The 22,305-nt window shown below is 43.5% G+C and overlaps 1 protein-coding gene across 2 annotated transcripts in view; it reads left to right on the forward strand.

The window, feature by feature from the left end:
• Nusap1 (nucleolar and spindle associated protein 1) overlaps window positions 1-20,930 on the forward strand; it is a 23,948-nt gene extending 3,018 nt beyond the window's left edge. The window contains exons 2-11 of one of the 2 annotated variants that reach the window (XM_005364276.2): window positions 1,046-1,114; window positions 3,227-3,370; window positions 5,915-6,071; window positions 7,718-7,816; window positions 9,585-9,694; window positions 12,306-12,487; window positions 14,076-14,236; window positions 16,011-16,127; window positions 17,934-18,042; window positions 19,975-20,930. In XM_005364276.2, coding sequence (XP_005364333.1) covers window positions 1,046-1,114; window positions 3,227-3,370; window positions 5,915-6,071; window positions 7,718-7,816; window positions 9,585-9,694; window positions 12,306-12,487; window positions 14,076-14,236; window positions 16,011-16,127; window positions 17,934-18,042; window positions 19,975-20,071 — 1,245 coding nt within the window. In that variant the 3' untranslated portion in view covers window positions 20,072-20,930. The remainder of the gene's footprint in view (window positions 1-1,045; window positions 1,115-3,226; window positions 3,371-5,914; window positions 6,072-7,717; window positions 7,817-9,584; window positions 9,695-12,305; window positions 12,488-14,075; window positions 14,237-16,010; window positions 16,128-17,933; window positions 18,043-19,974) is intronic. The other variant, XM_013352615.1, reaches the window with a different exon arrangement.
• Window positions 20,931-22,305: the final 1,375 nt, after the last annotated feature.

A 22,305-nucleotide genomic window follows, 5' to 3' on the forward strand; every position in this document is an offset into this window, starting at 1 on the left:
CACACCTTTAATCCCAGCACTCGGGAGGCAGAGGCAGGCAGTCTCTGTGAGTTCAAAGGCCAACCTGGTCTACAAGAGCTAGTTTCAGAACAGGCTCCAAAGCTACAGAGAAACCCTGTCTCAAAAAAACAAAACAATAAAGTGTTTGACCCTCAACTATAAATCTGGTGTAATAGGGGGAAAAAAGAACCTAACTAATATACTTGACCTTTGATTATTTTGAAATAGGGTCTCATTCTATAGACCAGGTTGGCCTAGAAATCTCAGGGAATTGCTTTCCTGACTCCATTTGACCTTTTAAAAAAGGAAAGCCAGGCAGGTTATTATTTGTCTTCCAGAAAAGACAGGGAAGCTTTGCTAGAGTGGAAAGTGAGTTCCTTTTTCCCAAGGGCTTGTAAGACCCTCACTATATGGTACCACCTGCCCACCAGAGAAACTGGCCCAGAGAAGTTTCACTAGTCAAGTTGATATTGCTGCTAATTCCTTTGAAGGTTTCATCTGTCTCTTCAGTTCAGACACAGTTCTGGTTTCCTAAGCATCCAGTGTTTGCCCACTGCCCTGAAGCCAACTCTTTAGGGTCTACTCTTTGCTGCAAGGACAAAGTTTATTCTCAAGGGGCCTTAAGAGGCAGGCCTAGCGAGCAAAATTGCACTCCTGAATACTTTTCCATTAGCTCAGGGTTCCAGCCATGCTGAACTTGGTCATCATCTGTCCTGTTCTCTTACCTCTCTTCTCCATTTTCAAGATCTCAGCAACCCTAGCCAGGACGTCTGTCTTAAATCTGGGGCATCCCATCACCTGCTGGCATTGGTCCTATCGAGCCCATACATCCAAAGCTTGCTCACATACTTACACTTACCCCATTGTATTGCATTGTATGTCTGTTTTCATTACCTGATTTTGTCCCTGGAGTGTGAAATTCATTTCTGGTCCAGGCCACTGCCAGCCTGACTAAGGACATTCAATAAACAGAAGAAAAGAGGTGTCTCGCATTGCTTCCTTACCTATTTGACTTTGAATGTAATAAATGCTCTTCTTTCTACAGGCAGACAAGTTGTTAAGAGCCTTGAAAGCCCACCTGAACCCAGAAATAAGGAAAGAAAATAAAAATCAGGTGAGTAATGTTCTTTATCAGTTGTTAGCTAGTAAAATGTTGTGTTTAGTTAAAAAACAATACTTAATTCTTGATGATTTGAGATGTAGTAGACAGTGTAAAGGCTCATACTTGAAAGCCGAGTATTGGGAGGTGGAGCCAGCACAGGCTACTAGAGTTATAGGCCAGATCTTAAACCTAGCTCAAAACAAAACAAAGCAAAAACAAACAAAGAAAAATATATGTTTATTTATTATATGATGTTATCATCATTAGTAATAGGAACAGGGACTGAATTATCTCATCATTGTTATAAACGATGCAAATGCCACATTATCTAATGAATTAAGATATCCTTAGACAAATGGAAAAGTACCCGGATGTCATGGCACATGCCTCTAATCCAGACCTCCAGGGACTGAGGTGGAAGTTCAATACCAGCCTAAGCTCTTGTAAGACCCTGTCTTCAAAAGAAAACCAAAGGCCAGGCCTGATGGTGCATTCAGGAGGCAGAGGTAGATGGATATCTGTGTTTGAGGCCAGACTAGTCTACATTGTGAGTTCTAGGACAGCCAGGGATGCACAGAGAAAAACAAAACAAACAAACAAACAAAAAACCCAAAATAATCAGAAACCAAGTTAAGTATAGGTTCTGAGACGTAAGAGACGGCAGGAGAGGAGTAGAGATTAAAGTCATAAAAACACCCAGGTTAAGGAACAGGTCTTCTTTAGGTTTTCTTCTTCTTCTTTTTTTTTTTTTTTTGTTGTTGTTATTGTTTTTTGAGACAGGGTTTCTCTGTAAGCTTTTTGGTTCCTGTCCTGGAACTAGCTCTTCTAGACCAGGCTGGCCTCGAACTCACAGAGATCCGCCTGCTTCTGCCTCCCGAGTGCTGGGATTAAAGGTGTGCGCCACCACCGCCCGGCAGGTTTTCTTCTTGTTGTTATTGTTTTTAGGTTTGTTTGTTTTATTATATGGGAATAAGATCTCTGTAAGAGCAACCAGTGCCCTTAACCACTGAATCATCTCTCCAGTCCTGTTTTGTTTCTTTATAAAATGTGAGTGTTGTGTGTCTGGTAAGAGGATGCAGAGAACATGCTTGTGGATTCCATTGGGGTGACTCCAGCCAGAAGCTGGAGTTCAGGAGTTTGTGAGTTGCCTGTCACGGGTACTGGGAACCAAACTTCAGTCCTCTGCAAAAGTGTCAAGTGCTCTTAAACTGCTAATCCATCTATCTCTCCAGATGGCTTTGAAAATTTTGCTTTTGTTTTGAGACAAGGTCTCTCATAGGCCAAACTGTCCTCAGATTTGACCTTGACCTTTTAATCCTCTCGCTTTTACCTCTAAAATGCTGGCATCATAGGTATGTGCCATCATGCCCAGTTTTGAAATTTTTACTATTCTTATTCATCTGCTCATCTCCCAGTTGTGTGCGTGTGAGACTCTAGCTGGCTTGGGGCTCTACATAGACTAATGTGGCCCGAAACTGAGATCTACCTACCTCTGCCTCCTAGTGCTGGAAATTGAGGTTCTAACCACCACACCTTGCTCATTTTCTATATTCAAATATTCCTATTATTTTCATTGCCTTCTATCCTGAGCTTCTTTGGGGTTAGTTCATGTGTCGACAGGTCTATCAGAATGTCTCTTCCTACTGCCCTTGTCCCTTTGTTCCTTATCTAGTACCCTTTGTTAATGGCTTCTATATCTCAGTGGGAAAGGTTCCTTTCATTACTGAATACCAAATATTAGCCATTAACAATGATTTATTTTGTTTGTTTGTTTTGTTTGTTTTTTGGGACAGAGTTTCTCTGTGTAGCTCTGGCTGTCCTGGAACTCGCTCTGTAGAGCAGGCTGGCCTCAAACTCCAGAGATCTATCTTCCTCTGCTTTCTAAGTACTGGGATTAAAGGCGCACACTACCACCGCCCAGCTAACAATGGTTTCTTATGTAAGCCGGTCTGTTTTGGATGCTCTGCTTTCTTACCACACTGTATTCCTATAGTAACGTTTCATTTTTCGTTTATGAAAATGCAAGTGCTGCTTCCTTCTGTTTACCTGTGACAAGTCACTTTGGCTTAGGATGCGGTTGCTACTGTACATACAGGATACGGCTCACGCTGTCTTGTTTTCCAGGATGAGAATCAGTCTTCTGCATTCTCCCATGATGAGACCGAGATACAAATTATCTGTGAGGAGCAAGCTGAGAGGGGACCAGTCGATCACGTCACCAAAACAAGAAGGAAGCGCAAGACAGACCATGAGATTCCTAACTTCCAGGTGAGTGAAACTATGCAAACCGAAGAGAAGCCACCGTACGACTATAACCTTCCATAACCAGCATATTTTTAGTGAGCTTCCACTTTCCTTCCCTGGCAAACCATTTGGCTGGAAACATACAATATGCTGCATGCCCCTCAAAAGTTACATACCTGTGTCTACTGTCCCCCCACCATACCTCTGTCCCCAGCACATGGGAAGAAATAACAAGTATGAAGTATAAACTAAATACTCACTAAAGGGGCTGGAGGAAGGTGAGAGATGTCTCTGGGGTTGAGAGAGCTCGCTGCTCTGGAGTTCAGATGCTGGTACCCACGTGAAAGCCAGATGTGGTCTCATGCACAGCTGTAGCTCTAGCGCTGAGGGAGTGGGCGCAGCATCTCAGGACTTGTTGGCTGCCAGTCTAACCTAGAAACAAGTTCAGTGAGAGAGCCTGCCTCAGAGGAGCAGAGAGAGAAATAGAGAGCCCCCCCCTACACACACAGCGCCTTCCTATTCCATGTATACATACTTCCATGCGCAATTCATACAAAAATTGATTGGATCAATGTGGATGCTCATATATTGTTCACATAGGTTGTCTGCGATCAACCTGAAGTGTAGTTTTAAGTTCTCTTTCTTATTTGCTCCTGGCCTGGTCGTCATCCTGTGCTTGGTCTTTCAGTAGTGTAGGGTCATGATGAATAGCTAAGCACTTTCCTCACTTGCTTTGATTACACTGATTTTATTGTTTATTTTTAAGCATTTTTAAAAGAATTCTTTTTTTTTTTAAGCCGGGCAGTAGTTGCACATGCCTTTAATCCCAGCACTTGGGAGGCAGAGGCAGGCAGATCTCTGTGAGTTCGAGGCCAGCCTGGTCTACAAGAGTTAAGAGTTAGTTCCAGGATGGCTGGGGCTGTTACACAGAGAAACCGTGTCTCAAAAAACTTAAAAAAAAAAAAAATTCTTTTTTAAAGTTTTGATTTATTTATTTCTATGAGTGCTCTGTCTGCATGTCCCTCTGCTCACCCGAGGAGGGCATTGGATCTCATTATAGATGGGTGAGCCACCATGTGGTTGCTAGGAACTGAACTCAGGACCTCTGGAAGAGCAGTCAGTGCTCTTAAACCTCTGAGCCATCTCTCCAGCCCCTGGCCCTCAGCTCTTTATTAAACCAATCACAGCAATATATCTTCACACAGTGTACACATATCCCACAACAGTAATTCTCCTGCCTCAACCCAAATGTTGGAATTATAGGAATGAGCCAACATGCCTATGCTAATTTCTATTTTTTGCTTTGTAGTGGTTTTTTTTTTTAATTATTTTTTCTTAATTTTTGAGGAATAGGGGACAGAGTTTCACTATGCAGCTATTCTAGAAGACCAAGCTGGCCTTGAACTCACAGAGGTCTGCCTGCTTCTGCTTCCCAAGTGCTGGATTTAAAGATGTATGTATGTCTTAGTCAGGGTTTCTATTGCTTTGAAGAGACAGCTTACAGAAGATTTAGTCCATTATCGTCAAGGTAGGACATGGCATTGGGCAGACAGATATAGTGCTGGAGAAGATGCTGAGAGTTCTACATCTTGATCCGCAGGCAACAGGAGTAGTCTGGGATTGGGCTTGAGCACATGAGACCTCAAGGCCCACACCCATAACGATGCATACACTTCCTCCAACAAAGCCACACACCTCTTAATAGTGCCACTCCCTATGGGGGCCATTTTCTTTCAAACTATCACAATGTGTGCCACTATGCACAGCCTTAATTACTTTAAGTTTACTTTTTTATCTGTATGACTGTTTCACCTACATGTATGTCACATGTTATATTCATTCCTTGTACCCTTGAAGGCCAGAAAGGGAATTAAATTCCCTGAAACTGGAGTTAGAGATGATGTTGACCCACCATGTGGTTCTGGTAATCAAATCCAGGTCCTCTGGAAAAGCATCCAGTGCTCTGAACCACTGTGCCATCTCCCCAGCACCTCAATACCATTCTAAAACTGTTGTGCTGGGAGGGGCTATGGCGGGGCTGGGGTATATGCCATGACTTACATGTGGAGGGGATGGGTGGGGACTGGGGGTACATGCCATGGCTTGCACATGGAGAGAGGGGGTGTGGTGGAGGTTGGGCATATGTCAAGGCTTGCATGTGGAAGTCAGAAGACAACTTTCAGAAGTATTTTTCCTCTTTCTGTCATGGAGAAACTCAGGATTTCCCAGGAATCAAACTCAGATTTATTTCATATTCGGTTTTGAATTAATTTGGGTTACTTCATGTTCAGTCTTTCCTGTTGCCAGATTCTTGCCCCCATGTTTAGTTGTATGGCCCCATGGATTAAGAAGATGTGTCTTAGTATTACTTCCTGGGAACAAACCTTCCATTCTTCCTAGTGGCCTCTAGGGTTTCCATTTTTGAAATTATAGTCTCAGAACACTGGCTCGAACGAAAGCACTCAGGAGTCTTATTCCGCTCTTGTTCTTCTGACTGACCCTCACCCCACACACACACCTTATTTTTTTAGAATTGCTTTTTTTTATTTCTTTCAAAATTTGTTGCAGGATCATTCTGCGATAAAAAGAAGCGATCCTACTACATTACAGAATCAAGAAAAGCAGGAAAACCAAGACCTCAGAACTACTACACAAGTTTCTTCTCTGCCAGACCAGAGCCAGGAAGACAGGAGTGCAACTTCCTCAGGAAGAAATATGGCCGATGGTACGTCAGCCAAGAATTTCAAATTGAAATTGCCGGGGGTCATGTGCTTTAGTCCGAGGAATGCAAGCCAGGAAGTTTGGAAGTACAGAAATTGAGTCATGCATGGTGGCACACGCCTTTAGGAGGTAGAGGCAGGCAGATCTCTGAGTTTGAGACCAGTGTGATCTACAGAGTGGGTTTTAGGACAGTCAGAGCTACATAATAGAGAGAAGACCCTGTCTCAAAAACCAACAAAACAATACCAAAATAAATAAATAAAACAAGCAAACAAAGAAACCCTAAAAAAAAAAGAACAGAAATAGAATGTGTTCTAAATTTGGGAGCTATAAATCTAAAGTCAGAATGTCAATAAGCCATGCTTTTCTGACACACTGGGTATCTTCTTTGCTTTTGTACCTTGTAGTGGCGATGCCAGTCTGGTTTTGACCTGTTGCCACAGGCTCTGCTCGCTGCCTCTGCTATTGCGTGGCATTTATATGTCTTTTTTTTTTTTTTTTTTTTTTTTTTGTGGCTTTGGAGCCTGTCCTGGAACTCGCTCTGTAGACCAGGCTGGTCTCGAACTCACAGAGATCCGCCTGCTTCTGCCTCCCGAGTGCTGGGATTAAAGGCGTGCGCCACCATCGCCCGGCTCGATAAGTTTTCTTTAGTTTTTCCTCATTCCCTCTCTCCCTCCTTTCTTCCCTTACTATGTGTCTCTATCACACACAAACACACACACTTTTTCACCTTGAACCCTGAGAACAATTCTAGATAGATGCCTCTTTACTACTACATGTGTTTCTTTGCTTGAGGGGTGTGTGCATTATTTTATTGTCTTGCTTTGATTTACCTTTTCTAAGACATGACTTTATGTAGCCCACATTGGCCTGGAACTCACTATGTGACTGAGGATTTTTTTGAACTCCTGTGCCCCTGCCCTAAGTGCTAGGATTACAGACATGCACCTCCATGCCTGACTACTTTTCTGGGTGTTCTTAGATAAGAGAGTTCTTACACTATGTACAAAGAAAATAAGTCCATATTCTATCATGCAGCATTTAAAAAACCATGACTTGCCTGTCGGTTGTGGTGGTGAACACTTGAATCCCAGCACTCAGGAGGCAGTCAGACAGGTCTCTACGATCTCAAGACTAACCTGGTCTCATAGCCTGGTCTTCATAGAGAGTTTCAGGCCAGCCAGGGCTACATAAAGAGACCCTATCCCAAAAGAAGAAGCAACTCCCACTTGGTATGTTTTGGTTGAATAATACCTGCCATTACTAAAGGCTATGAGACACACTTCCTGTTTAACTGTGCCTCTGACAAGACCAAATAAAACCATAGCTCATGGAAGCAGATAAAATACCCTTAGCTGGGCAGTTGTGACACACACCTTCAGTACCAGAGATAGGCAGATCTCTATGAGCTCAAGGCCACCCTGGTCTACAGAGCGAGTTCCAGGATAGGCTCCCAAGCTACAGGGAAACCATGTCTCAGAAAAGAAAAAATTTACCCTCTTTTTTTGTTGTTTCTTTGTCTAGGTTTTGTGGTACTAAAGGTGAAACCTAGGGCCTTGGCATTCTTAAAAGTTTTTTCTATCTCTGATTATTTAAGTCAACAGAGTTTAATGGAAAAAGTTTTAATTTGTTTTATATTTGTATATTTAGACAATAGAAATTCAAGGAGGCCTTTGGAAAAAAGATCTCTGTGCACGGATGGGTTTTCCAAACTTGGGAATAATAAAAGGACTGCAGCCACTACACCAAGTAAGTTTTGAACACAAAGACACAAAACAGTAGTTGCCCTCCTCCAGACTCCTCTTGGATAGGCAGTGGTTGGCAGTGACTGGCATCAGCTAGAATCTCAGGAATGGGGACCAGGGGTTTATGTTCCACTGTCTTGGGTTCCTAGCCTCAGGACGGTAGGAACCTGATTCTCTTTCTCAGTGTAAAGTAGCAATGGCTGTACTTCAGGCTTCATGGGTTAGCATATAACTGGAGAATACTTTTTCCACTACTTACTGTGAAATACTATGTTTATGCTATAATCTCAGTACTTGGTAACTAGAGCCTTGGTTATGTGGCTTTGGACCAGCTTGTCTAATAGTGTAACATTCTGTCTCCAATACATCCAAAAAAAAAAAAATCAAAAAACAATTTTCTCATCTGCTTTATGTTGATACATTGATGATGATGATGATTTTGGTTTTTCAAGACAGGATTTTGCTGTAGCTTTGGAGCCTGTCCTAGAACTAGCTCTGTAGACCAGGCTGGCCTTGAACTCAGAGAGATCCACCTGCCTCTGCGTCCTGGGTGCTGGGATTAAGGGCGTGCACTACCACTGCCTGGCTGACCCATATAGATTTATAACAATACTGGTTATCATATGTTAGAAATTCAATAATCGGGAATGGAGAGACGGTTCAGAGGTTAAGAGCATGCTGATCTTCAGAGGACCTAAGTTCATTTCCCAGCAACCCACACAGTGGCTACAACCATCCATACTCCAGTTTCAGGGGATCTAACTTCCTTCTCTAACCTTCTTGAGCACCAGATATGCTCACAGTACATATACATACGTGCAGGCAAAACATTCATGCATATGAAATAAAGTAAATTAAAAAAAGAAATTCAATAATGGAATAGCATATGGTAGATCTGGCAAACTGGTCTCTGCTCACCTTGATAGTTTTAATTCTTTGAGCTAAAGTTTTTGCCTTTTGGGTGGGTCTTAATGTAGCCCAGGAGGCCTCAAATTTATTGTATATCCAAGACTAGCTTTGACTTTTTGATCTTTTTGTCTCTTCCTACCCTGTGCTGTGTTTATAGTCATGTGCAACCATACTCAGCTTAACTTTGAAATTTTTATATATCTATTTATTTTATTTGATTTTTCGAGACAAGGTTTCTCTGTGTAGCTTTGGAGCCTGTTCTGGAACTCACTCTGTAGACCAGGCTGGCCTCAAACTCAAAGAGATCTGCCTGCCTCTGCCTCCCAAGTGCTGGGATTAAAGGCGTGCATCACCACCGCCCAGCTCAAAATTTTAAAGGGTTTAAAATAAAACGAGACAGAAAGCATACTTGTCTAACATATTTACTATTTGAGCCTTCACAGAGGTCTAACCTAGTGCTTTCTCAGCATAAGCTGTCCGTTTCAGAGGCTAGAGAAGTACCTTATGTGGTAGAGCGTGTGCTTAGCATGCAGGAGGCCCTGTTTTAGTCCCTATCACTCACGTGTGTGTGTGTACAAGATCCCTCTTGCAATGATTAAATAACGGCCCTTTAACTAGCTGAGGTGGAAGAAGACAAATCTCTTGTTCTCCAAACCGAGACGTCAGGGAACTGGTCAGTGAGATGTGAACACTTGGTGGTTTCCGAGATGAACACGCATTCCCTGCGTTTCCAAAGGCTGAGCCTTCTGGAATTATGTTTTAGTCAAGATGATATTAAAAGTTGAACAAATGTTAAAAAAAACATAGGGAGGGCTAAAAATACATTTTTATCTGACTATTTTCACATTGTGATAACATTCTAGACTTTAAGAAGCTTCATGAGGCCCGTTTTAAGAAAATGGAATCCATTGATGACTATATTGTGAGAAAAAAGAAACACTTTCAAGGACACAATTCACTTAATGAACTAAAGGTAGGCAGACAAAATGCATGTCTTGTTGTTTTTTAGAACTAATTTGTTTTCTTTTGTGTGTGTGAGTGTTTTGCCTGCATGTACATATGTGTACTACATACCTGGCTGGCACCCACGGAGGTGAGACATGGGGTTGGATCCTCTGGAACTGGAGTTATAGATGGTTGTGAACTGCCATGTGAGTGCTGGGAATTAAACTCAAGTCCTCTGGGAGAATATCTAGTGCTCTTAACCACTGAGCCATCTCTCCCTCTCTATCTTTTCTTTTTTTTTTCTTTTGGTTTTTTTTTTTTTTTTTTCAAGACAGACTCACTGTGTAGCTCTTGCTGTCATGGAACTCACTCTATAAGCCAGGTGGCCTCAAGCTCAGAGATCCACCTACCTCTACCTCCTGAGTGCTAGAATTAAAGATATGTGCCACTATTCCCAGTTTCTTGTTAATTCTTTTTAAAAAAATAATTAATTTTCTTAAAATTTCATTTTACATTCTGACCACAGTTTCTCCTCCCGTCCCTTCTCCCCCCACCTCCACCTAGCCCATTCACCATCCACTCCTCCCAACCAGTAAGGCCCCCCACGGGGAGGCAACAAAATCTGGCACAGTAAGTTGAAGCAGAACCAAGCCCCTCCCCTCTGCATTAAGACTGAGCATGGCATCCCACCATAGTGAATGGGCTCCAATAAGCCTGCTCATGTACCAGGGATAGATGCTGGTCCTACTGCCGGGGCTCCTCAGATAGTCCAAGCTTCACAACTGACTCCCTTATAAGGAGGGCCTACTTCGTCCCATGGAGGCTCCACAACTGTCGGTCCAGAGTTTATGAGTTTCCATGAGCTTGGTTCAGCTGTCTCTGTAGATTCCTCCATCATGATCTTGACCTCCCTTGCTCATATATTTCCTCCTCCCTGTCTTTAACTGGATTCCCAGAGCTCAGCCTGGTGCTTGGTTGTGGATCTTTGCATCTGGTTCCATCAATTACTGGATGAAAGCTCTATGATATTTTGTTAATTCTTTCTTTTTAAAAGACTTATTTAGGGCTGGAGAGATGGCTCAGTGGTTAAGAGCATTGCCTGCTCTTCCAAAGGTTCTGAGTTCAATTCCCAGCAACCACATGGTGGCTCACAACCATCTGTAATGGGGTCTGGTGCCCTCTTCTGGCCTGCAGGCATACATACAGATAGACTATTGTATACATAATAAATAAATAAATAAATAAATAAATAAATAAATAAATAAATATTTAAAAAAAATAAATAAAAGACTTATTTATTATGTGTACAGTGATACCTACAGGCCAGAAGAGGGCACCAGATCTCATTAAGGATGGTTATGAGCCACCACGTGGGTGCTGGGAATTGAACTCAGGACCTTTGGAAGAACAGTCAGTACTCCTAACAGCTGAGCTATCTCTCCAGCCCCCAATATTTTATTAATTCTTAAAATTCATGTTCTTAGACTAAACTATTTGTTATCTGCCTTTTTGTTGTGTAGTGAAGGCTGTGTTGTGGAATATTTATATATGTAAAGATGTGTTACATTTGTTTCTCCTTGCCTGCCTAAGGCACCTGATTAGTCTAATAAAAAGCTGAACAGCAGAAAGATAGACAGGACTGGTGGACAGAATAAGTAGGAGGAGGAATCTAGGCTCAAGAGAAAGGGGAGAATGAGGGAGAAAGAGAGGAAGATGCCCAGGGTCAGCGATGCAGCCGCCAGCAAGCCAGACATGGAGGAAGCGGGAAAAATAGGATTAAACGCATGTGCCATCTTAGTTCTTCTTGTTCTTTTTGTTTTGTTTTGTTTTTAATTGTCATAGGATTTTATGTAGTCTAAGCTAGTCTTGAACTGTCTCTGGATGAAACTGTGTTATGGGAATTTCACTACAAATTCTTTTCCACCAATAGTTTTTTGGGTACCAGCCTTACAGTGTCTTTTCTCTCTCTCTCTTTTCCAAGACATGGTTTCTCTTTGTAGTTTTGGAGCCTTTGGAGCCTGTCCTGGAACTCACTGTGTAGACCAGACTGGCCTTGAACTCAAAGAGATTTGCCTGTCTCTGCCCCCTGAGTGCTGGGATTAAAGGCTTATGCTACCACTGCCTGACCAGACATGATCTTTTTCTCATAAAGGAAAGGAAAGCTCTCTCTCTCTCTCTCTCTCTCTCTCTCTTTCTTTCTTTCTATCCTGTGTGATGGTCAGAGATCTGATTGCAGCTTCCAGTGCCCCCAGGGCCGAGGACTGGGTGGCTGTCTACCTTATTGTTACTCATGAGTGTCCCCCATAAAAATTTGATTTCCCTTTATTTCGGGCTCTCGCGAACTCACCCATGCTTAAAAGACTGGCCATGAACTCCTGATCTTCTTGCCTCTACCCTCCAAATGGGGGGATTACAGGGAATATACCTCCCCACCTGGTTTGAGAACAAGCTCTTATTTTGAAAGTTACATTGTGTGCGTGTGCTCATGTTGAGGTCTGAGGACCATTTGAGAGAGTTGGTTCTGCCTCTGTCATGTGGGCTGTGGGATGGAATGCAGGCCATCAGGGCCTCTGCCTTTAATCACTCAGCTGCCTTGCTGGCCGAAATTTTAAATGGGTCTTTTTCCTTCCTTTCAAAAGCAGCTTGAGAAAAAAGGGAGAGGGACCCCCGTTCCAGCAAGAGGAAGACTCTCTGTTCCCTGTACTCCTGCCAGGCAGCAGTTCTCACGAGACCAGTTCCGTGGCCCTGAAAGTCAGGATACTGTATGTCTGATGGGGTCAGGCAAACACTCAGTGCTTTCAGCAACTAAGATGAATGTCAGGTAAAGAGGTTTTCTTTCTTAAGTGATTGCATAGGGTGTGTGTGTGTGTGTGTGTCTTAAATCCAGATATTCTAGACAAGATATTGTCTAGAATTGATATTCTAGACAAGAGCTCTACCACCAGTGTTCAGTTTTGCTTGGTGTGTGTGTGTGCTTGTAGGTTTGTTGGACAGAAGACAACCTCCAATTGTCACCATGGACCTTCTGTGGTTTTTATTTATTTATTTTAAAATTTTTTGAGGCAGAATCTCCCATTGACCTAGAATTTACCAAGTACGCTAGTCTAGCTGGCTCACCAGTCCCAGGAATCATGACTCTACCTCCCTATTACTAGGATTACAAACCCACACAACCACACCTGTTTTTTTGGTTTTTTTGTTTTGTTTTGTTTTTTCGAGACAGGGTTTCTCTGTAGTTTTAGAGCCTGTCCTGGGTCCTGGAACTAGCTCTTGTAGACTAGGCTGGCCTTGAACTCACAGAGATTTATCTGCCTGCCTCTGCCTCCTGAGTGCTGAAATTAAAGGTGTGCATCACCACTGCCCAGCTCACACCTGTTGTTTTCAGAGATATTGAAATGTAGAATCATGTCTTATTTACAGTTACTATTGCTGTAAAGGGGAGGAAAGGGTTTATTTGTTTATATTTTCACATCCTTGTTCATTATTGGAGGAAGTCAGGACAGGAACTCAAGCAGGGCTGGTACCTGGGGCAGAAACTGGTGCCGATGCCATGGAGGGTGCTGCTTACTTGCTCAGTCTGCTTTCTTACAGAAGTAGGACCACGAGCCCAGGATAGAACCACGCACAATGGGCTAGGCCCTCCCCCATTAATCACTAATTAAGAAAATGCCCTACAGCTGGGTTTTATGGAGGCATTTCTCAGTTGAGGTTCCCTCCTTTTCGCTTGTGTCAAGTTGACATGAAACTAGAGAGCACAATCACAAAAATACATGTCTTACATTTGGCATGAATAAAGAGTGAGTTCATTTATGCTCCACTCCACCAAATGAGGTTGTTCGAGGCAGATGTTGCCATGGCATCCCTGGCAGAATAGTCTTCCATCTCTTTGATGTGGCCAGGAGGAAAAGGCAAAAGGACGGCATCTCTGGATTCCTGCCCTGGACCTTGAGTCCCATTGCCCTCCAAGTCCGTCATCGACCAACACAAGAATACCAGAAAATACACAAATGTACTTTATTTATTATTTTTAAAGACTTTGGCTGCATGTGTGTGTACCACTTGTATGCCTTGTGCTTCTGGCCAGCCCGAAGGTGTCAGATCACCTGGAACTGAAGTCACAGATGGTTGTGGGCTGCCATGTGTGTGCTGGGAACTGAACCTGGGTCCTCTGTATGTGCATCCAGTGCTCTTAACTGCTGAGCTATCTCTCCAGCCCCTCAAAACTTACTTTATGAATAATGGAAGTTGACACAAACATGTCTTTTGTGTGAGAGAGGTCGATTCACATAGCAGTATTTCCTGAGGCCCATGGGTCTCCTGGTGCTGGCCAGTGTTTCCATTACAAGTTCTCGGTGACCTTGGTTACTCTTGTTCCAAGTCCTCATGGCTCTCTCCATGATTGCATTTAGGTTTTCAGCTGCTACCAAGGATAATGAACATAAGTACTCCCTGACCAAGACTCCAGCCAGAAAGTCTCCATGTGTGACCCTAACCGGGAGTGCTTCAAAAGGCCAGGCTGTGTTCAGGACACCTAAGTTAAAGACCACAGAGAGGAATTCTACTACTGCAGGTAATAAATAAATACATAAACAGTTTTAGAACTTCTGAAACCAAGCATACCTCTTTCTCTAAGGTCTCTTCATGTGTATAAAATAAAGGACAAAAAAGTCATAGCATATTCTTCATTTGCAATGGTGAAGGAAATGCCAGAGACATAAGCTATAAACTCACACACATAAAGGTTCTCCTTATAATCCCTTGAAAATGTCCAGGTTTCCGACTGGAGAAGTCACCGCTGATAGTAATCAGTCTGGAGATGCGGGGTCTCTAATGGGGTCATGGCCTAACTGAATAGGAAGAAGGAAAATTAAATTCAAGGGGCCGGGGCTGGGAGATGTCTTAGTGAGTAAAAGCAGTGTCTATTTTTTTCAAGACAGGATTTTTCAGTATAATACTTCTGGCTGTCCTGGAACTCACTTTATAGCCCAAGCTAGCCTTGAACTCACTGAGATCTTCTTGCCTCTGCCTTCCCATTGTTGGGATTAAAGATGTGTGCCACCACATCTGAAGCACTTGTCTTTTATTTTTTTTTCAAATATTTATTTATTTATTATATATACAATATTCTGTCTGTGTGTATGCCTGAAGGCCAGAAGAGGGCGCCAGACCGCTTTACAGATGGTTGTGAGCCACCATGTGATTGCTGGGAATTGAACTCAGGACCTTTGGAAGAACAGGCAATGCTCTTAACCACTGAGCCATCTTTCCAGCCCAGCACTTGTCTTTTTTTTTTTTTTTTTTTTGGTTTTTCAAGACAGGGTTTCTCTGTGGTTTTGGAGCCTGTCCTGGAACTAGCTCTTGTAGACCAGGCTGGTCTCGAACTCACAGAGATCCGCCTGCCTCTGCCTCCCAAGTGCTGGGATTAAAGGCGTGCGCCACCACCGCCCGGCCAGCACTTGTCTTTTAAACATGGGACCTGAGTTCAAATCCTAGAACCTTTGTCTAACAAAAGAAAGCTGGATGTGTTGACAGTGCCAGGGAGACAATGACCAACTCCCTGAAGGTCACCAATAGGTGAGATCCAGGCCATTGTGTATCTGACCTCAAAATGTGTGTGTGATCTCTCTGTGCCTGTTTCTGACTGTGTGTCTGTTTGTCTCTCACGCACAGTGCAGCTGAGGCTGGCTTGAACTCCAGTCTTCCCACCTTCACCTTGCAAGTGAAGTTAGAGTCGTACCCTGTCACTCCCTGTGATGGCTATCTGCTTTCCTCTTTTTTATTTAAAAAAAAAAATTCATGTATGTATATGTGTGCACATGCACGTGTGCCAGAGCGCACATTTGGAGGTCAGAGGTCAAACTGTGGGGCTCACTCTATCTTACCACCATGTGGGTTTCCAGGGGTCAAACGCCTGAGCATGCGACTGGAACATGAGAGGCCCCTCACCTACCAAGCTAAGACTGAGACCTAGTAGAGGCCTCTCATGCTCCAGTCGCATGCTCAGAAGGCAAACCTTAGTATTAGTCCCTGTTCTGTTGCTGTGAAGAGACACCATTGAAAGGATTCTGTGCCCTAGAATTGGGTCTCTCCACCAGTGCAATAAATCAGATCATGCCAAATTAAGAATTAATAAATCCAGTCAGGCGCTGGTGGTGCATGCCTTAAATCCCATCACTTGGGAGGTAGAGGCAAGCAGATCTCTGTGAGTTCAAGGCCAGTCGGCTACAGAGTGAGTTCCAGGACAGCCAGGGCTCTTACATAGAAAAACCATGTCCCAAAAAACAAAAAAATAAATTAAGTTCTTTGGTGTTTTATTTGTTTGGGTTTTTGTTTTGTATTTTCAGTTGTTACCCCATTTAAGTTGGCAGCTGAAGCAGCACAGACTCCAGGCTCTAGTAAGAAACCAGTCTTTGATCTCCAGGCAAGCTTGTCTCGCCCCCTCAACTACAAGCCACACAAAGGTATGTGGGTGGGATTGTTGGGAAGGGCAAGGCTGGAGGGTGATGGTAAACAGCTCTGCATCAAAACACATCAAAGACCCCAGAGGGGTGTGCGTGTGCATGCATGTGTGTATGTGTGGTGTGCGTGCATGTGTGTGCGTGTGTGTGTGTACTATTATAAGATATATAGTAGCAAAATGCTTCCTGGCAGTCATGAGACTCTGAATTTGATCCCCAAACACTGCAAAACAAGAGAAAAAAAAAATCATTCTATGACTTGGAAGAATCCTGCTATGGAGATCTGTGCCCCTGCTTCCACATGAGTTTCTGACTTAAGAGTTCCCACCGAGCAGAATCCAGCTGATCTGCTATGCATTTGTTGACCGAGAATATAACTTGTCGATGATGACGTCAGCCCAGGGTCTCCTGTTCACCCTCTCTGTCCCGTGACAGGGTACAGAAATATCCGTTTGAGTTTCCTTTGTTTTGAGACAGGACTTCAAGTGTTCTAGCTGTCCTCAAATTTGCTCAAAGCCAAGAATGTCTTTGAACTTCAGAATGATGGGCTCTTCACTTTTTAAATTTTTTTAACCCCCCTTTTTAAAAAAAAAAAAAAAAATTTAGTTCTGCTCTCAGCAGTTCTGAGGTATATATCAGACTGACTTTATTTTGTGTATGGTGTTTTGTTGTTTGATCTTTGTTGTGATGTTTTAAGAGACAGGGTTTATTGTGCCTTACATTTGGGGATGGGTCCAGTTCATTTTGGTGAAGGTGATGGGAAAGAGCATGAGGCTGGCCTGTCACAGTAGCTCTAGGCAGATCCCGTCCAACACGGCAGCAGGAGAACAAGACCACGCTGTCACGCCGTGCTGGCTGGGAGCAGAGTGGCTTTTGATTCTGGGTCTCACTCTGTGGCCCAAGCCAGTCTGAAACTCCCTCCCAGTGTACCCGTGAACTCATGGCCTTTAGTTTCCTTCAGCTTCCCAAGGTGTGGAATTACTAGTGTGAGCTGCCATGCACAGTACCCACACAAGGTGTTATACACCCACACAAACGTCTGCAAGTAATTAAAAACGTCTTTTAAATTGTTTGATTTAATTGTTTTATTCAGTTTGATGTATAATTAAATTAACAACAAATTTAGTTGTTGGTATTTATTTAGATTTTTAAAAATATTCTGTGTACTCTCTGTCTGCATGTAAGTGCAGTTATCCAATATCCTGGAGCTGGAGTTGTAGGAGCCGTGGGGATGAGAACAGTAGCACTCTTAACCACTGAGGCCTCTCAAGCCCCTATATTAGGGCTTTTCCTCATGACTTCCTCAGAGTTTAAAACAAATTGACACCAGGACCAGAAAGATGGCTCAGCAGGTAAAGTCACTTGCCACCAAATCTGACAGCCTAAATTTGCAATTCCTAGGACTCACGTGGTGAAAGGAGAGAGCCAACTGCAGCAAATCATGTTGACCCCATGCAACAAATCGTGTTGTGTGCCATGGCAATGCACACAAATAAATGTGGGGGAAAAAATCTTTGTACTCAAAAACAATATATGCCCCAGGCCAGTGAGCTGCTGAGTGGGTAGAGGCCAGCTGCATAACTCCAACCGTCTTGAGTTCCATCCCCAGAACTGGTGGGGGAGGACAGAACCAGCTCTCCAAACTGTCCTCTGTACTCACGCTCATACAAACACAATAATGGTAAAGGTTTTTATTAAAGCACATTATTTTTAGAGGAAACTATTCACAGTGAAATCAAGATACACTACAGAAAATACATGTAAGTATCTATCAAGCAGAGTATTAACCCTGTCCTTTTCCTCACCCAGGAAAGCTAAAACCTTGGGGGCAATCTAAAGAAAACAGTTCTCTGAAGGAGGATGTGAGCAGAGTTAGCTTCCACCGGAGAACTTACAAGCAGCCTCATCTCCACACCAGGTGAGTACATAATTATCTCAGTTTCTAATTTCAAACCACAATGTACAAAGTAGGGGTAGGCTTCAAAGAAGTGTCAGAAGAGGGTGCTCTCTGCCATTTGTGTGTGACTAAACATTCTGCAGAGAATGGTTTAGTTCCGACTTAAAGTTTTGGAAGCCCAAGGTGCTGGTAGAATCTTAGGTTATGTCACAAGATGGCAAACGGCCTGACTGTGCGTGAGATGTACGGACTAGGCAATGGGAAAGGGTTCTGCTGTCTTTTGTTCTTTTTCTTTCTTTTTTTTTTTAAATATTTATTTTTATCATGTATACAATATTCTGTCTGGCCGGGCGGTGGTGGCACACGCCTTTAATCCCAGCACTCGGGAGGCAGAGGCAGGCGGATCTCTGTGAGTTCGAGACCAGCCTGGTCTATACAGAGCTAGTTCCAGGACAGGCTCCAAAGTCACAGAGAAACCCTGTCTCGAAAAACCAAAAAAAAAAAAAAAAAAAAAAAAAAAATTCTGTCTGCATGTATGCCTGTAGTCCAGAAGAGGGCACCAGACCTCATTACAGATGGCTGTGAGCCACCATGTGGTTACTGGGAATTGAACTCAAGACCTTTGGAAGAGTAGGCAATGCTCTTAACCACTGAGCCATCTCTCCAGCCCCTGTTCTTTTTCTTTTTTCGAGACAGGGTTTCTCTGTAGCTTTGGAGCCTTTCTTGGAAACTCACTCTGCAGACCAGGCTGGCCTCAAACTCACAGAGATCCACCAGCCTCTGCCTCCCGAGTGCTGGGATTAAAGGTGTGCAATACCACCATCTGGCTCTGCTGTCTTTTTAACAGCTTCCTCCCTGAAGAACTAGTTTATTCCTGAGGCTTGGCATTAATCACTTCCAAGGGTGGTACCCATAACCTAATTCCATAACCTAATGTTATTTTCCTCAAGGCCCCATCTGTTAAGGATCCCACCACCTCTAATAGAGTCAGCCGCTATTAGAACTTACTTTAAAGTGAGCTAGGGCCTGGAATACACCATAGTGTACCTTTTGTTGTTGTTGTAAGGGTTTGAAGTTTTTTGTCTGTTTGGTTGTTTTGTTTTTGAGACAGGGTTTCTCTCTGTAGACCTGGCTATCCTGAAACTCACTCTGTAGACAAGGCTGACCTTTAATTCAGTGATCCATCTGCCTCTGCCTCCCAAGTGCTGGGACTAAGACATGTGCTCACACTGCCTGCCTATGGTAACCTATCTAAAATTGTAAATTTTGTTAAGTATTTTCAGCTCTAGAAAAATGGATTCCAAACTAGGTTCGCAATGCACCATGAATTACTGCTTCAAGTTCTGTGGGACCTGTTCCCAACAGCACATGTAACTATCCCTGCAGACATTAGTGCTCAGTTATGAGCAGGTACAAGTTCTCCACTCTCAGGCAAACTAGGCATGTAAGGAGTGAGGCCCCATGCAGACCGAAGCCAGGTGTGGGCCTGAGAGGCTGCAGCTGGTCTGGGCTGAATCACATTTACTGCCTAGGACTCTCCCCATGCAGGTTACCTATCATCCACCTCTTGCCTCTATCCATTGCCACCAAGACCTTTTACTCCCTATAAGATAGCATGAGCCTAGAGGGTCTTTCTTTTCTTGTCTCTAGTCAGTGGACCCTAGTTCTAGTACTGTGGCCAAACTATATGTTCAACTTCTCATTCTTTAAAACTGCTTTTTGAAGTACAGGCACTGAATTCAGTCACCAAGGTGTCCTCTGGTTCTTGTTCATGCGTGACTTTAGAGTGCTGAGTTACTATGACAACGTGCAGCCTTTGCACGCAATGCTGACGGATGTTGGGAGGAGCCTGAGGTAGATGCTATAACTAGCTGCCCCCTCAGCAGTATGTTCTCTACAGTGTCTTCCGGAGCACCTAGATCAAGCCTAACAGAACCTGTCTGTCCCTCTTAGGGAAGAACAACGGAAGAAACACGAGCAAGAACGGAAGGAGAGGAAAGCAAAGGTCCTGGACGCTCGCAGAAACCTGGTTATGACTAAAGCCCAGTGATCTGCCGATCCCTTGACTCCCAACTTGTTTCTCTTTTGTAAATGTTCATCACCTCCTCTACTCCAGTCGAAAGCTCTCTTTCTACCATAACTTTCGGGCATAATTTGTGGAGTATCTCTATGTGCTATAGCTCTGAAAATACATTCTCACTTGTAAGTTCATAACTAAAGTGGTTTTCACCTATTGTCCTGTAGAACTCTGCTTTTTAAGAGACCTGTCCTTGGGGTTCTTGACGTGGGTTTTCCATGCCAAGGTCCTGTAGTTCTAAGAGAGACAGCCCATGTCCTTTCTGGACAGAAGCAGTTCCATCGTGGCAGCAAGCCATGGCGGAAGCTTAGCGTGCAAGTGTGAGTGAGATACAGTCTACAGGGAAGGGAGGCTGGAGAGGCCACCTCTGCCTTCACTGTCTGGAAACCTAACGATCCTGTCGATTTGGTTATGGATCACTTTTATCAAGGTAAAAACATGCCTTAGCTTATAGGAGTCTTGTTCAGATCATTTCATGTAATTGCCAACTGTCACTCATATTTTTAAAACAGAATGCCTTAGCTCTTTCTACTTGTTAATAAAAGCCATAGGGCAGAGGGTGTGTGTGCCTCAGTTGTACAGCCTTGTATACCACACACTGGACCCTGGATTTGACCCTGGTACCAATCTGAGGAACTGAGGTTCTCATCAAAAGCAAAACTGGGAATTGCAGCTATTCAGGCTCCCATCTTTGTCAGACTTAAGCCTTTCTAGCTGTAAGGAAGAGAGGAGAGCAGCTAAACACAGCCTTGAGTTCTTTGCTCTGCCATGTGAAGATTGAGTTGTGTGTAACGCTTATGATTGTCATAAATAAAATAAAATGTTTCATTGTGATAGGTTCATTCTTTTTAAATATAAGTTGTCTAGGATTTAGATGGCATCCAAGGCCTGTAAGTACTTACACATCCTCCACACCCACTTCTCTTCCACAACAATTTTTTTCTTGAAATAGGGTCTTGGGTAGCTCATACTGGCCTCAAGCTCATTTTGTATCTGAGGATGACCTTGAACTCCTGATCCACTGGCCTCTACCTCCCAAGTGCCTACTGAGTTAGGTGTATATCATCATGCCTGGCTGTAAAGAAGGCCTTGCACTTTCTACTAGAAACAGTAGATAACCAGGTTAATAGCCAACAGTTCTATTTATATACCAGAAATCCATAAAGCTGAGCTGAGTGTGGTGCATAAACCTATGATCCAGTACTCAGGAAGTAGGGGCAGAAGGATCAGAGGTTTGCCTGCCTTCGCTACGTGAGCCTCTTTCAGAAATAAACCATAGTGCTAGCTGGTGTGACTTGGTGGGGGCTCTTGCCTAGTATGCAAAAGGCCCTGGGTTTGACTTCCAGTGCCAGAAGTGGGGAAAAAAACCCTTAGAGTTGTAGAGAAGGCCCAGTGGTTAAGGTGTGTACTGACAACTCTCGCATAGGACAAGTTTTTAGTAGCCAAGTCATGCAGCTCACAACCAAGAAGAAATAAAAGGTTTAATTTTTAAATTATGTGCATCTGTGTGGGTATACATATGAGTGCTCTACCTAAGGGGGGATTCCATACCCTTCCTAGCCTTCATGGCCGTCAGCACTCATGTGCATATACCCTCACACATAATTTTAAAAAATTAAATCTTTTTTTTTTTCTTTTTGGTTTTTCAATACAGGGTTTCTCTGTCCTGCCTGTCCTGGAATTCATTCTGTAGACCAGGCTGGCCTACAGAATCCTCAGAGATCCTCCTGCCTCTGTCTCCAAAGTGCTGGGATGAAAGGTATGTGCCCCTATCGCCTGACCTGAAAATTAAATCTTAAAAAATAATAAACTAACAGGGTGTAGTGGCATCTTATTTTACTTTTTGATTGCTGTGACAAAACACTATGACCAAGGCTCCTAGAAAATGTTCAGTTTGGGGCTCACAGTTCCAGTCATTGGAGTCCATGACGGCCACGGTGGGGAGCATTGAGCAAGGCAGGCAGGCATGGTGGCATGTTCCTGGTGCAGGACTTGAGAGCTTACTTACATCCTTATTCACAATAGGAGGCAGAGCCGGGCGGTGGTGGCACACAACTGGGGACCAAGTATTCAAATATATGAGTCTCTGGGAGCCACGCCCATTTAATTTTTTTTTATTTTTTATTTTTCGAGACAGAGTTTCTCTGGCTTTGGAGCCTGTCCTGGAACTAGCTCTGTAGACCAGGCTGGTCTCGAACTCACAGAGA

The sequence above is a fragment of the Microtus ochrogaster genome (assembly GCF_000317375.1).
Source record: "Microtus ochrogaster isolate Prairie Vole_2 chromosome 14 unlocalized genomic scaffold, MicOch1.0 chr14_random_1, whole genome shotgun sequence".
Classification (NCBI taxonomy): Eukaryota; Metazoa; Chordata; class Mammalia; order Rodentia; family Cricetidae; genus Microtus; species Microtus ochrogaster.